General features: G+C 35.2%; 1 protein-coding gene across 1 annotated transcript in view; it reads left to right on the top strand.

The window, feature by feature from the left end:
- Positions 1-3,460: 3,460 nt before the first annotated feature.
- The window catches only part of FAM98B (family with sequence similarity 98 member B), a 34,578-nt gene continuing 22,163 nt past the window's right edge, over positions 3,461-15,875 (top strand). The window contains exons 1-3 of the mRNA XM_081289092.1: positions 3,461-3,566; positions 12,243-12,388; positions 13,877-14,011. Of these exons, the coding sequence (XP_081145218.1) occupies positions 3,496-3,566; positions 12,243-12,388; positions 13,877-14,011 (352 nt within the window). The 5' untranslated portion in view covers positions 3,461-3,495. The remainder of the gene's footprint in view (positions 3,567-12,242; positions 12,389-13,876; positions 14,012-15,875) is intronic.

The raw sequence follows: 15,875 nt of genomic DNA, 5'->3' as shown, positions 1-15,875 counted from the left end.
AAAAAATACATATTCTGATGTTATGGGTGCAGTGATCTATGTATATCAATTAGGTCAAATTTATAAGTCACATTTTCCAAATCTTTTGGATAACTACTGATAATTTCGATAGCTTGTTATACCATTAATGAGGGACATATGTTAAACTTTTTCCTCTGGCACTGTAGTTTTTAAAATTCATATATTTGGATGCTGGTTGTTAAGCAAGTGGACATTTATGATTGTTAGAGCTTCCTGCTGTCTTGATCATATTATCATGAAATGCCCTTACTTATCTTTCTCCATAATACTTCTTGCACTGATAACTAATTTTTCTGACATTGATATTGCTATTCAGCTATTATATGGTTTAATATTTTGTTTTCTGTTTTACCTTCTTTTAGATTTAATAAACATTTTGCATTATTCTATTTTCCCTTTAGTTGTTAGTTAAATAATATTTGATTATTCCTTTTCTGATTATCTTAATGATGTCAATAGGCAATCTTGATTTACTACCACGAACTATTTATTTTACCATGTCCTGGACAATGGAAGAGCTTACAGTTCTTTAATCCTTTGCTAACTCCCCCCAACAATTTCCCAATTCTCTCTATATTTTAAATTTCATAAGATATTACTATTGCTGGTTTCATAAGACATTACTATTGAAGAGTTAATATGTGCCTAATTTTTCACTCGCATATTATCCTTTCCAAGAGCACTCTCCATTCCTTTTTGTATTATTGTGTTTTCATCTGGCATTATTTTCTTTTTACCTGAAGAACTTCTTAATACTTTCTCAATATAGGCATGCTTGAAACAATGTATTTCAGTTTTTATTTATTTGAAAACATTTTTATTTTCACCTTCACTTATTAAGGATATTTTTGCTATGTGTAAAGTTACAGATCTGTAGTTATTTAGAGGATATGAAAAGTGTTATTCCATTGTTTTATTGCTCCCATTGTTTCTCTTGAGAGGTCAGCTTATGATTTTTGTTTTTGTTTTTTCTTTTTCTTTTTGTAGTGCTGAGGATCAAGCCTAGGGTCTTGTGCATGCTAGAGAAACATGCTATCACTGAGATGTATCCTCAGTCGGCCAGCTTATGATATAGTATTGAAGTTTGAGGTTTTTTTCCTCTAGCTGCTTATAAGATTTTTCCTTTTGTTATGTTCAGTATTTTTACTTAATTGTGATTATTCTAAATTGCAAATTTTATAAATTGTGACTTTCTTTGTATTTATTTGATTTGGAGTTAGCAGAGATCTTGGATCAGTGGTTGTTTTATTGAAAATTTTTTGTTTAGAATCTTTTTTTTTTTTTGCTTCTCTATTTTCTCAATGTTTTTCATTTTGAAGTTTAATTGTTCCATTTATGGTCTAAGACCTTTTCACATATCTGTCATGCTTAAACAAAACAAAAACAAAAACCTTTGTCAGTGCTTCAGTTCTATTGTTTATATATTTTTAATGAAAACCTGCAGCAGAAAACTCAAGGTCAACATGAATGAAAAAAAGTTACCTCATTGCTATTTGTACTGGTTATTGAACCTAGAGGTGCTTAACTACTGAGCCTCGTCCCCAGCTCTTTGTATTTTTGAGACAGAGCCTTGCTAAGTTGCTGAGGCTGGCTTTCAACTAGGGACATTTCTGCCTTAGCCTCCTGAGCTGCAGGGATTGCAGGTGTGCACCACCATGCCTGGCCTCTGGTATTAGATTTTTTTGTTTGTTTGTTTTTTAATACCGGGGATTGAACCCAGGGCAGCTTAATCACCAAGCCACATCCTCAGTCCTTTTCAAAATATTTTATTAGAGACAGGGTCTCACTGAGTTGCTTAGGGCCTCAATAAGTTGCCAAGGCTGGCTTGGAACTTGTGATCCTTCTATCTCACCCTCCAGAGTTGCTGCTATTAGATTTTTTTTTTTTTTTTTTTTTTTTTTTGTGGTGCTGGGGATTGAACCCAGGCCCTTGTGCATGTGAAGCAAGCACTGTACCAACTGAGCTATATCTCCATCCCCTTGCTATTAGATTTTTACAAACACTTTTTGTCAAGATTACTAAGACTAATACCTCTATAGCTCTCCAATTCCTTGATGAAGATGATAATCACTGGCAACATCCATTCTCTCTCATTTGGGGATGAATTCAGATTCATTAAAGTGCAAGACATTTAAATCTTGAAGGACACTAAGTAACAGTATCCTGTAAGTAGTCATTATACATTATGAGCAAGCATCTCTCAGGGTATGAAACACATTTATGAGTAGGCTTTTTCTTTGAACACTGATTGGGAGGTGAGAGTATTATTGACTTTTACTGTGGCTCGGGATGCTATGTATTCTGCAATGTAGATGACAATCTTTTACAAGAATAATTAGCCTGGAGTGGTGGTGCATGCCTCTAATGCCAACAACTATGGAGGTTGAGGCAGGAGTATTGCAAGTAAGACTCAGCAATTTAGTGAGGCCCTAAGCAATTTAGCGACACATGCCTCAAAATAATACATAAAAACTCTGGGGATGTAGCTCAGTGGTAAAGCACCCCTGGATTCCATCCCAGTACAAAAAAAAATCAATAGTTGCAAATAGTTGTATGTCTTACATGACTTTAATCTGTAAGAGGGCCTTCTGAGATACCCCTGTAGGTGATATATCTGCTAATAATAATCTGACCCAATATTCTGATTCCCTTTTACATATTAAAACCTAGGAATTTTGTTCTGTATTGTTTAGATAAAGATTGAATTTCCCATGAATGGTAATAGAGGGAATAGTGTATTTTGTTTTTTGGAACTTTATGGAGGGTTAGTCATAATTCTATAAATTGATATCCAGTACCTTACTCTGCTCTTGGTATTTTTATTGCTTATACAATTCATATATTGTTTGCAATACACATAGCTTGAATACGTATTTGAAGTGATTCCACAGACAGAAACAAATATCTGGTCACTTCATTGGTCTTCTATGTTTCATAATGAAATAATATTTTTGTTATAAATTACCTTCCCTTCTATATTAAAATCGGAGCATTGCTGTGCATATTGATTTAGTAATTATACTTGTCAATAGATGCTATTGTTTAATAATTGTAACTCGAGATAATTATAATTTCATCTCAGGATTTTTGTTTCAAAAAGAGAGGTCTAAGCCGGGCTTGGTGGCACACATAGCAGGAGGATCGCAAGTTCAAAGCCAGCCTCAGCTACTTAGCCAGGTCCTAAGCAACTTAATATTTGATGTTTGATTTCAACATACTGATAAGGCTCCAGAAAGATTCCTTTTATTGCAATTATTTACTTTTTATTATTGTTTTAAGAAACTACTACTGTTATACAAAGCGGTTTTAGATTCTATCAATCAAGCGTGGACTTCCTTAGGCCGGGAACCTTGGCGGCCTGGTTCAGAGGCGCACTCAGTAGTCACCGTCGATATCCTAACCGGAACCTTGGCGCTGTGACGTTGGTTTCCGGCGGTCTCTTTAGAAAGCCGAACAGCTTTGGGCCAAAGGACCATGAGAGGGCCGGAGCCGGGTCCCGAAGCTACCATGGAGGGGGACGTGCTAGACACACTGGAGGCTCTGGGGTAAGTGTTCTTGGGGCTTTTCCTTCGAAAACGTTACCTTTTCTTCTGTTTGGCTGCTGCAGCCTCCTCCCCGTCAGTCTCCGCTGAGTCTGCGCGGCCCAGTGCAGGCCTACTCAGCCTTGCTGCTTCCGGCGCCGACGGAGTTAAGCGGGAGGCGGGAGAGAAATCCGTTTAGAGGGTGGAGCAGGGCCGGAGAGCTGGGGCGCGTGGCCCCCTCTTACAAACTCTTTGCTTAGAAACTCTGCAGCCGGACCCGGCGGGATGGGCTGGCGTGGAGCCGGCGAGCTACCGCCGATCCTGCAGGCACGCCCGTGCCGGCAGGTGATGTTTATGTTGACGTTGTTTTCGCGCCCGGAGGCGGTCCTGGAACCCGAACTGTGGCTGTGGACTCGTCTCCTACAGTGTACAGCCCGGGACTTGCTTGGGGCTCAAGAGTCAATCATTCCTGCATCTTTGACAGGAGAAAGCATTTTGTTTAGTTCAGTGCGAGTCCATGCATTGAACCATTTAATCCGTTCGCTAATACATATTTATGTGCTAGAAAAGGTTTTCGGATTATTATAAACTCACTTAGTCGTGGAAGGTACAAGGAGTCTCTTGCCTACTGCTATTCACAATTCAGAGTACTTTTATGAGAACTCCCAGGGGTCGAGGTGGCCGTGATGTTAACAGCTTGCAGGTGTCGGGGTCCTTATACTCCACAACATAACCTACGCTCATCCCGTTTTTCATCACAGCCCTTGCTCCTATCTTGTTTGCCAATTTGTCAGTCTCTTCAACTTCACGCTTGCTTTTTCTCCCTCCTCCCAAATCAGCTCCTGGAAAACTGGTACCTTCCGGGTTTTGTTTCCTGCTGCGCTCCCAGCAGCATCCCAGATTGGGGTCTGTCACATGTATGGTGACTGAGTGAATGGGTAAATGAATGAAGACAAGTTCAAAGGAAACTTGCACAGAAGTAAGCATAGGACCAGATTATTTGAGAGTCGAAAAGATTCCTATTAAAAACCTAAAAAGCTTGGAGCAATCTGCATAGTCTTTTGCTGTGCTGCATGCAAGGACTTCTTAATGGGGTGAGCTGTGCCTTCGCAGTACTGTGTAAAACTTGAAACCCTTATGTCCTTGATTTTTCTCCCCCAAACTGCATTTGTGCCTCTACCAACTGCTTCTTTAGTTGCACCCAGATAAAACCTACTCTGCTATGACCCTGCATTAGAGAACTTTATGTTAGTAGCTCTTAAATAAATGTTTGTTTAATGAAGGAGCAGATAGTGATTATTTAAGAGGCATTTGTTTTTGTTTTTACTTATGTGCAATCCCTTGGAAATTCTTGATTAAAGAAGTAATGAAGACAAGAAGTTAAAATACTTCCAAGTGTTTAGACTCCAGTTTGATTGCCAGAGTACTCCCAATAAGAACAATGGGATCCTGTAAATCACTTATGAAAAGGGGGAAAACAGTGTTTTTATTCCTTCTTTCATTCCTTGAACTTACTGTTTATATTTTAGTGTTTTGGAAAATGAAGTTTTCTTTAGTCTTGACTTTTATCAAGAAAAATTAGTTTCACATTATTCAGTATGGGAAGTAAAAGAGTTTGCATACTATAAAATTGTTTTTTTTCTAGAATACCTGAGGAAAAGGGTTTGACATGCGAATTCCATGATAATGAAATGTGAAAAAATAGTTTTTACAGTATATGTTATAATTTAATACTGTTTTCAAATGTCCATGTAAATAGTGACTAATGTGTTTTCTATTGTGGTTTTAGACATTTAGGATACCAGTGAAGGTGCTTTAGTTTGTTGTATAAAGAAATTAATGGGAGGAACTAAAAGGGAATCTGATAAAGAATAATGTTATAGTATATTACAAATGAAAACGGTTGGAATCACTCAGTTTCCTCATCTCTGAAATGAGTGTGTTGGAGCAGATGATTTCACAATAGTTCATGATTTTGTGGAACAGTAGATCTCAACCAGTAGGTCTTGTTATACATTAGAGTCATGTGTGGAACTGGGAGCAGTGGCACCCTTCTGTAATCTCAGTGACTCTGGAGGCTAAGGTAGGAGGATCATAAATTCAAGGCCAGCTTTAGCAATTAGTGAGACCCCGTCTCAGAAAAAAAAAATAACATGTATGGAGGTTGTGAAAAATGTTCCCCATTCTGGCAGATACCACAGCTGACTGAATGATCATCTGCAGAGGTGCAGTACAGACTTGAATATTTTTACAAAGCTTCACAGCTTAGATTGAGAGCTACTAGTATAGAAGGTAACACAACTGTATGTTGAGCACTGTTCTGAGGTATTGGTGATGAACACAGTAGTCTTGGTTCTTGTCCCTGTTGGGCTTACAGTCAAGTGCAAAAACAGACAGGGTCACACAAATAATCATAAACTGTAACGAGTTCTTCAAATGAAAGGAACAGTAATATTTTAGAAAGCTTAGTGGTAGGTTCCTGAGTAATTGACTTTTGGGACAAAATAGGAAGGGAGAATAGAAGTTAAGTACGTGAGATTGGATGGAAAAGGAGGATAAAGGTGTCCTTATAGTGAGAACAAAACATGAAGACCTTGAAGTAGGAAAGAGCATGTTGTATTAGAAGAAAAGGAAGTAACTTCATGTGGTAAGAAGGCAGAGTGCAAGGGACACAGTGGTGGGAGATTGGAAGCAAGAGTCAGGTGAGGACTAGCACATGCAGCAACTTTTTAGGCTTTGTTGTAGATTTTATTCTTTAACAGCAATGGAATATGACAGAAGGGTTTTAAATAAAAAAGGGAGTGATTATATATCTATTTGGAAAGGTAGTCTCTCAGCAAATGAATTGGAGAATTTAGTGGCCTGAGACATTGTTTAGTGGCAGTGAATATGAAAAGAAGTACATTATAAGACTTAGTAATTGGATGTTAGATTTCAGGGATTCATTTCTTTAGTTAATATTAAGCACCAAAGTGAAATGACACTGTAGAATCTAAATTGAATAGGAAATTAAGTGAAGAAAGGAGGGAGCTAGTAAATAGAATGTGGAAGGACCAATGGAATGGAAGTAGTGAGATCAAAGAGTAGTTGTAGGTGAGTAGTCAAAAAGGCAAGCTGGAAGGATAGATGTAGTAGGTTGTGGTGAGGGAGTGATGTGTTTGAATTTGTGATTTGGGAGGTGGAGTAGGTGTAGCAAAGGCAAGGTCCAGAAGATAGCTGATTGATATAAGGTAAAGAAGGTTGGTAAAAAGGAAATTAGGAAATTGCGAGTTCAGAGTACCAGATAGGATATACATATGGACTTTGAATAAACTCATTGTAATGGCAAGAATACAGTTGGAGAGGAAAGGTGATAAAAGGGAATGTTGAGTGTCCAGGAGATTGATAGATGAAAAACACAAGTGGAAGAGGGTGGCAGATCTGACTGGCTAGACCTTTTGAGAGAACAGGAGCAGTGATTTGGATACTGTCTTGGAAAGCAAGGAGGACAAAAACCTATCAACTGATCTTGTGCAATTTGAGAATAAAAATAAGGAAAGCTAGAGGTGGTAGGGATAAACTTTTTGAGTGATATTGACAAAATATGAGTTGTTTATGGGTGGAACACAGTGGAAGAGATGGGAAGCAGGTAGGGGTAGAGAGCTGAATCAGAGGCTCGACTAGTCAGGTTGGCAAATGACAGGGGAAAATACACAATCTCATGTTATGTTAGCTGGTGAAAATAAACAGAAAGTAAGTAAGGCCCTGGATGTCTTTCTCTCTGAGGAAAGTTGCCAGTATCCTTAATGGAAAGATGTGGATCATCTAGCTTGAAGTGGTGCCAGACTACTACCAATTGTTCCAGTAAGAGGCCCTGGTGGGGAGGTAATCTAGGCTTAGGAGGGGTGTCACCAGTGTTTGGAATAACAATATCACTTTCCTAATAGGAATGTATAGAACAAACTAAGAGCATGGCTATTCTCAGTAAATAGCAGAATTGCATTGGGAAATCAAAGCAAGCATGTAGTAGTAGTAGTGATAAGCACTAAACAGTTGCTAAATATGGCATAAATAGACTCTTGAATTCCTGCTGTAATTTCTCCTAGTCTACAAGGGTAAAAACAATGAGCAGTGATGACAAACATTGAGAGATATTTAAGTGAAAAAAAAAGTTTCTTAGTACTGTGCTGTTTAATGAGAGGTCTGTGGACCAGAAGCATTGATATCACCTGGGAATTAGGAATACAGAATCTTAGATCTCACTATTGCTCTGCTGAATTAGTCTATTTTAACAAGACCCTCAGGAGATCAGTATGCATATGAAAGTTTAAGAAGCATTGCTCTAGTCTGATGTACTATTTCCTACTCTTATTCAATTATCTAGCAGAATATTTTCAGATACTTCTACTATGTAAAACAATTAGATATGTTTCTGAATGGCGACAGTTCAGTAGGGGAAGTAGGGATTAAGAACATAGGGCTGTAGCAATAAGAGTGTATGGCTCAGTTCCTAGCCAGTTAGCTATGATTATGACAGTCCCAAGGAAGTTCTCTCTCTGTACTTCAGTTTTCTCATCTGTAAAATGAGGTTAAGAATAGTACCTACTCTAATAGGTATTATGGCAATTAAATGAGGTAATATATGCATAACGCTTAGGGCTAGCCTAAGTAAGCAGTTTGTGTTAGCTACTGTTACAATTATTATTAGATATTCAGATTTGTTAAATGTATTTATGTTTTCCTCTTTTTATTTTTACCTTACTTGATTAGCTAAGGCATTAAATATTATGAATTTTTTCCTTTGGTGATTTGAGCAGTTTTTATTGAATTTGATAAGTCATTTCAATGAAAACTGACTTACATCTACCAATATGAATTAGTTAACATTTATTCAGGAGTTTATGATTATTTTATTGCAGAAATGAAAGCAAATGGGGGAAATAAGACATTTACTATTAAGTCTCAATGAAAATCACTGTATGATATGGAGGAAGAGGTGAGACATAGAGGAAGCAGCCTTGGGCTGGGGGTGCAGTCCCAGTTCTGCCTTTTATTTGCTGAATCATCTGGGTCAGGTTAGTTGCTTAGTTTCCTTATAGGTATTGACAGATGTTTGAGTTCATACAGAGTATTTGGGCTAAATTCACTTAAATCCTAATGCCATTGTTTATTTGCTTATTTTCTAGTCCTATAGAATTAGGATAATACCACCTCAAAGCATTGTTATAATGATTGAATGAATTATATATGACTAGCATTGTGCCTGGCCTGCTACTTAAGGCAGGTATCCTCACCTTGTTAAGTCTTAATTTCTTTACCTGCAAAGTGGGAGTTAGAAAATATTCCCCATATGATACAACTGGAGAATTCAGAGAAAAACAAATGTAAATGACTTAAACATATGCAGAGACACATAGCCTTGCTTATAAAAGAAATGTAAATTAAAACTACATTGACCTACCACATAGTCAGAATTCCAAGTTTGATATTTTCAGTGAATTACCAGACAGTGATAGATACCTTGATAGTACAACTCCTGTAGAGGAAGATTTAATAATGAAGATTTAATAATGTCTAACAAAATTATACATCTATATACTCTTTGATCCCAAAATCCCACCTTTAGGAATCTATCCCAAATATACACTGATGAAACTTTGCCAAATTATAATAACAAAATAGTAGAAACTACCAGGATATCCTCATTAGAAGCTGATGAAGATATGATGTATTCAGACAGATAATACACAGCTGTAAAAATGATTGAAATTTATCTGTAAGTATTCATCTCTAGTAAATGCAAATATATGTATGAGCATGTATGTTTGAAGGAAGGAATAGAGCAGTATGTAATAGGCTACCTTTTGTCTTAAAAAGGAGAAAAATGTATATGCTTGTATTATTTTAAAAACTATTATAGAAGTATAACTCCAAACTTGTAAATATGGTTACATGCTGGGTGGGAGGCAGAACATAGGGAATAGAATAAGATTAAGATTGTGAATGTACCTTGTTTTGTAAATTAGATTTTAAATCCACAGAAATATTTTATATAATTATAAAGCAGAATTAAATAAAAATGAAATCAAAACAAAACAAATCCCAAGCTATGGAATCAACCCAGGTGCCCTACAATAGATGAATGGATAAAGAAAAGAAAATGTGGTATATATCCACAATGGAATATTACTCAGCCATAAAAAGAATGACATTGTGACATTTGCTGGAAATGGGTGGATCTGGAGACTTAGCATAGCTAAGTGAAATAAGTCAATCCGTAAAAACCAAAAGTCAGATGTTCTCTCTGATACGTGGATGCTGACACACAACAAAGGGGTGTGGAAAAGAATAGAAGTTCAATAAATTCGATAAGGGGAATTAAGGGAAGGGTGGAGGGACAGGAAATAGGAAGGACAATAGAATCAGCCTGACTTAACTTTCCTGCATACATAAATAAATACACCACAGTGAATCTCTACATCATTTACAATCATAAGATTGGGATCCTAATTAAAATAAGATGTACTCCATGTCTGTATACATATGTCAAATTATACTCTACTGTCATGTATAACTAAAAAGAACAAATAAAAAATAATTTTAAAATATTAAAAAATCCCTAAAAATTAAAGCACAATGAATCAAGTGTCTATTGGTATATTGAGTAGATGGAGTAATTGCCTGGAAATAAACTGTTTTTCTGTACAGTCTTAATGGAATATGTTCTAAATGTAAAAAATTGGATTAATTGGACAGTTTACTTCTCAGATGTATTTAATTGAAGAATTTGTCCAATTGAAGAGTTTGTCTCCAGACATTTTTCTAAAATGTTACAATTAAAATTCAAACATTTTATTAATTGATAGCAAATTGTTCTGGTATATACAGTGAAAGGGAATTGAAAGCATTATTTACACATTGTGCCACATAAATTCAGCCAAATATGAGTACAACATATCAAGGCAGATTGCTCTCATGGACTTGCACTTTCTGTTCTGTTTTTTGTTCCAATGGGACTTAACGTTTTGGGTGTATACACCAATAGGTGACATGAAACAGAAGTTGGGATTATTATGGTAACCTGAGCATGTTGGAATCCAAGGAGAGGCTGAATGTTATATGTAGCCCACTAATTGGAGTAATCTATGAATCACAGTGAATGGTAGAACCAGACAGAGCTGCATATGCAGAATAGACAGCAAGGTTTGGGCAGAGCAGTCACCAAAGAGCAGTCACCAACAGTTTCCAAATAAGCAATAGCTAATATCTGTAATATCAGAAATCCATATTTCCCTTTCTGGAACAGTGGCAATAACAGTATATCTTAATAAATGCCATTGGGAGAGTGAAATGAAAATTTTCTCAAAAATAAAACCACTGAAAAGTTGAATTTGATTTACAGGGATTAATCACAGTTGAGGAATTTGACCCACAGGGATAATTAACTGATTCAAAAACTTAAACTATTTTCTGTAATGTTAATATTGCTGGATTTCCTATTCTGAAACTAGGTAATTTATATCTATTTTATATCTAATTGGATTATGCAAATGTCATCAGAATTTTCATTTTAAAAGAAAATAAATATAAAACAAGTAAAAACCTCACAGTTGCAAATTCAGATTGGAAATAGCAATATGTATTCCTGATGTAATTTCTCTTAAAAAGACATACAGGGGTTAGGGGTATAGCTAAGTGGTAGTATGCATGCTTAGCTTGCCCAAAGCCCTGGGCTCAAACTCCAGTAACCCCTCCCCTCAAATATGTGGAAACAATGACCAATGTGTAATAACAGATTATATACTCTAAATGCCATTAAAAAGGACGAGGGACTCTTGGAGAGATGTCTGACTACAGCAGGACTAGGGCAGGAACATCTTGTCATAGAAAGCAAGAAAGTATTTAAAGACTACTAAGGATAAGTCATAGGACTCATTGGCCATATGAGTGGGCTCCTACTAATGAGAGTTAGAACAATTTAAATATCAATAACTGCAGTAGATTAAAACATATCAAATACATTAAAATTGTGAGGTTATGACATTTTTAAAAGTTGCAGAAAGAACAATAAAAGAAAATTGATATCTAATTCAATTAAGATAATAAGGTATTTTGAAACTTTAAGGTTCTTGTCAAATACATTTGCAAAAGTATTTAAAAGTATAAAATTGTGAAGTGAAAAAAATGATTCAGGTTAAATTGATCTCGTAGGTATTTTTCAGGTTTAGGTTTTTGAAATTTAAAATTTGCACCTGTGTTTTTTTTCACTATAAATCTTATTTTTGGAACTAATATAAAACTGAAAAAGTTTCTATTATCTGACTTTGTATTATCTGTAATATTGACAATTGTTAGATAGTTTTATGGTAAAATGTTAAAATATGGGGAAAAAAGCCAAATACTATTTGTATAAAGTAAGAATTGGCAAACTATTTCTGTAAAAGGCCAGATAGTTAACATTATAGGCTTTACTGATCAATTACCTGGTTATAACTGCTCACATCTGCTGTGGTAGTATGAAAGCAGCCATAGACAATTCTGTAAATTAGTATTTTTATTCCCTGTGTTCTAATATCACTTTATGTACCGAAACAGATAGCATATAATTTTATATACATGTAATCTCTAATTTAAATTTTATTCCTAAGCCTGAATAGGCCTTGATAGAGAATATTAGATTTTTTTTCTTTTCTTTTTTAATTGCCTTTTCTTCCTTTCTAGGTATCAGGGACCACTGTTAGAAGAACAAGCCCTTACCAAGGCAGCAGAAGGTGGACTGTCTTCACCTGAATTTTCAGAGCTCTGTATTTGGTTAGGCTCTCAAATAAAATCATTGTGCAACTTGGAAGAAAGTATCACTTCAACTGGTATTGTCATTTAGTTTTATTTACCTTTCTGTTATTAGTAATAAAATAAACTGCTAGCTCATAATTTATAATTTTATTAATCATGGGATCACAGTAGAAAGAAAAATTGCTAATGAGGAGAAGTTCAGTATGGGATATTAAAAATCTTGATTTAGAATTTTATGGTAATACAAAACTGATTCTCAAATTTGATGTAAAATTATGAACAATACTATTTATCTGCCGTGTTGACTCTAGTATTGTTCTTTAGCAAAAAATAGTCTGAATTTGGTTATTTAAAAAAATTTTTTTAATATGACTCAGTTTTGAACTAATTTTATATATATGTAATCTCTAATTTAAATTTTATTTCTAAGCCTGAAACTCAGGGCATGTATTTATATAGAAATACTTTTATAAAAATACGCCCTGACTCAAAGCTTGTTCAATTTATTATCATCTTGGTGACTGGAGTCCTTGTGGATCTTTTTAAATTTTATTTTATTTTTTGGTACCAGGGATTGAACTTGGGGGCACTCGACACTGAATCACATCCCCAGCCCTATTTTTTGTTATTTAGAGACATGGTCTCACTGAATTGCCTTGCTGAGATTGGCTTTGAACTGTTGATCTTCCTGCCTCAGCTTCCTGAGCTGCTGGGATTACAGTCATGCACCACCCACCTGCCCCCTGCCCCCGCTCTCCGCCCAATCTTTGATATAATTTCAGATAGTGTGAGAAAATAAAACATGAAAAACTATTGGGCATTTGCTAGGGAACAAAATAGTCTTCCCTTCTAAAGCTGTCCTTTGAAATTATTTTTTTCCTTGCCAAATTTAACAGAAGTTGGGCTGGGAATGTAGCTCAGTGGTAGAGTACTTCCATAGTGGGTTCCATCTCTAGCACTGCAAACACAAAAGAAAACAAGCAACAAATTTAACAGAATTCCTGTGAAACAAAGTAAAATAATGTGAATTCAAAACAAGGCACAAGTTCCTACATAATTACATTGCGAATTAAAGATAATGAAACTTAATTAAATGATTGCATTTAATAATCTGGTTAGAAATAAAAAAGAAATGGGTAATTTACTCTGAAGCCAGTTACAATAATTGTAGATCTAATAATGTTTTAAGTGTTCCAATTGCTAGTTCCAAATATTTCCAGTTTACCTGATTTTATGGAGAGTTCATTGGACAAAACTTGTCAGAGATTTAAATATACGTGTTTGCAATCTTGTTATTACAGATGTTCTTAAATTGATATTTTTGTTCTTAAATTTAAGCCTAAACACTTGCGCGTGCGTGTACACACACACACACACACACACACACTTTGTATGGAAATTAGTTGCCTTAACCTAAGCTTTGTAGTTACACATCTAAGGATTAAATGTGAAAGTGAAAATTTAGAATTGAATATAAAATTGAAATTAATGAGGTAGATTTCATAGTATTGGATTATATGGTAAGTACTTAGTAAATGTATTATGATTTTTCTTTTTTAAAGGGAGAGATGACCTAGAGAGCTTCCAACTTGAGATAAGTGGTTTTTTAAAAGAAATGGCATGTCCATATTCTGTTCTCATATCAGGAGATATTAAAGACCGTTTAAAAAACAAGGATGACTGTTTGAAGCTTCTATGTAAGTTATATTTCCTTGGACATTTAAATGCATGTGTTTGATCTGGTTTTGTTATTTTCAAGCCAAAATTTATGCAGTTTCATTAATGAAACATTACTCATTTTATCTGTTGAAAATATTTTAGTATTTGACTTAAAATATGATGCTGTCTCAGATGTTTGCATAAATAAATTTAAGTAAATTCTACGAGTATATCCTCTAACACTTGGGATGTTATGGTTAATATAGAATGCCCTATGTTTGTACTTTCTATTTCCTTCACCTTATTCCTCTCTTAGCATTTATGACTAGATGTGTAAAGTTGGTGATCTCCAAGGTCCTATTTAATTTAAAACTCTGGGAACTAGACTGCTAAGGAGATTATGAGATCTCATTTTAGTGATAGGCATTGAATGATAATCTGTTCAAAAACATTTATTGATCACCTACTCTTGTACCAAAAACTGTTATAGGCACCAGGAAGATGTCAGTGTTTTGTTTTTTTTTTTTTAAGAAAAGTTTGTATAGTCCTTTTTGATTATAAAAATACATGCTCAGGAGGAATGTGATGGGGTGTTAATGTTTATGGATACCAAGTTTCACTGGGGAAGATGAAAAAGTTCTGGAGATTAATGGGATAATGGCAATGCAATAATATAAATATGCTTATTGTTACAGAGCTGTATGCCTAAAAATGGCTAAAATGGTAAAGTTTTAAACTTACATGCTGATGGTATAAGTCTTAGAAACTAGACAAAATTGTAAAGAAGAAAATAATTTATAACTTTACTACCTAGAGAGAATTATGAATACTTTTGGTGTATTTTCTTTTGAGGGGGCGGGTACTGGGGAATGAACTCAGGGGCATTCGACCACAGCGCCACATCCCCAGCCCTATTTTGTATTTTAGAGATAGGGTCTCACTGAGTTCTTAGTGCCTTGAGTTGCTTTGTGCCTTGCTTTTGCTGAAATTGGATTTGAACTCTCAATCCTCCTGCCTCAACTTCCGAAGATGCTGGGATTACAGGCTTATGTCACTGTGCCTTGCAACTTTTTGGTGTATTTTCTTTCCCCTTTTCTTGTGTGTGTGTGTATACACACACACACATACACACACACACACATAGAGGAATGATTGAGAAACTGTTACAGATGCAGTTCCTTTTCCTCTTCCCCTCATTTAATGTATTATTCTACTCTTCATTTCCCCCTCACTTCCCTGTTGTTATTATTTTTTGGTACTGGTGATTGAATCCAGGACCTTGTGCATGCTAGGCAAGTGCTCCTTTTATTTTATTTTATTTTGAGACAGAGTCTAGTTAAATTACCAATGTTGGCTTTGAACTTATAATCTTCCTGCCTCAGCCTCCCAGGTAGCTGGGATTACATGTGTACTCCACTATGCCCAGCTTATTTTTTTTTTTATCAAATTGATTTAAATTAACTCTATTACTTTTTATTGGCATAATATTTTTAGTTAATGGATTTCAAATTTGGAGGTATTTGAATTTTTTTTTCTATTTTAAAACAATTTGTGTTTCTTGTTACTTAGACAAAGACTATGAACATTAAAAAAAATCTCTTGTCTAGTTATATTGCCATATTTTGCTTCAGAAATCAATTCACAGTCTTACCAAAATTTACTCTTTATCTTTAGCTTAACTGAAGTATAGTTATAGTTAGCTGTTTGAATCATATTTAGTCATATAATAATCTTGCTATTGCTCCTGGAATGTTTGTAGTGTGCTTAAAATAAAAAGGGCTAAATTCCTTCCTATGGGAAAAGCTTTAATGAATCAAGAGGAAAACATGAGAACTTCACTAGAAAAATGTATGAAGTATATAAGACGTGAACATGTATTCTAAAGAAAAAAAATTTTTTTTT

Source organism: Spermophilus citellus (assembly GCF_964194105.1).
Source record: "Spermophilus citellus genome assembly, chromosome: 4".
Lineage (NCBI taxonomy): Eukaryota > Metazoa > Chordata > Mammalia > Rodentia > Sciuridae > Spermophilus > Spermophilus citellus.
Note: the sequence above shows the minus strand (reverse complement) of the source record. Positions and strands in the feature narration are given on the sequence as shown.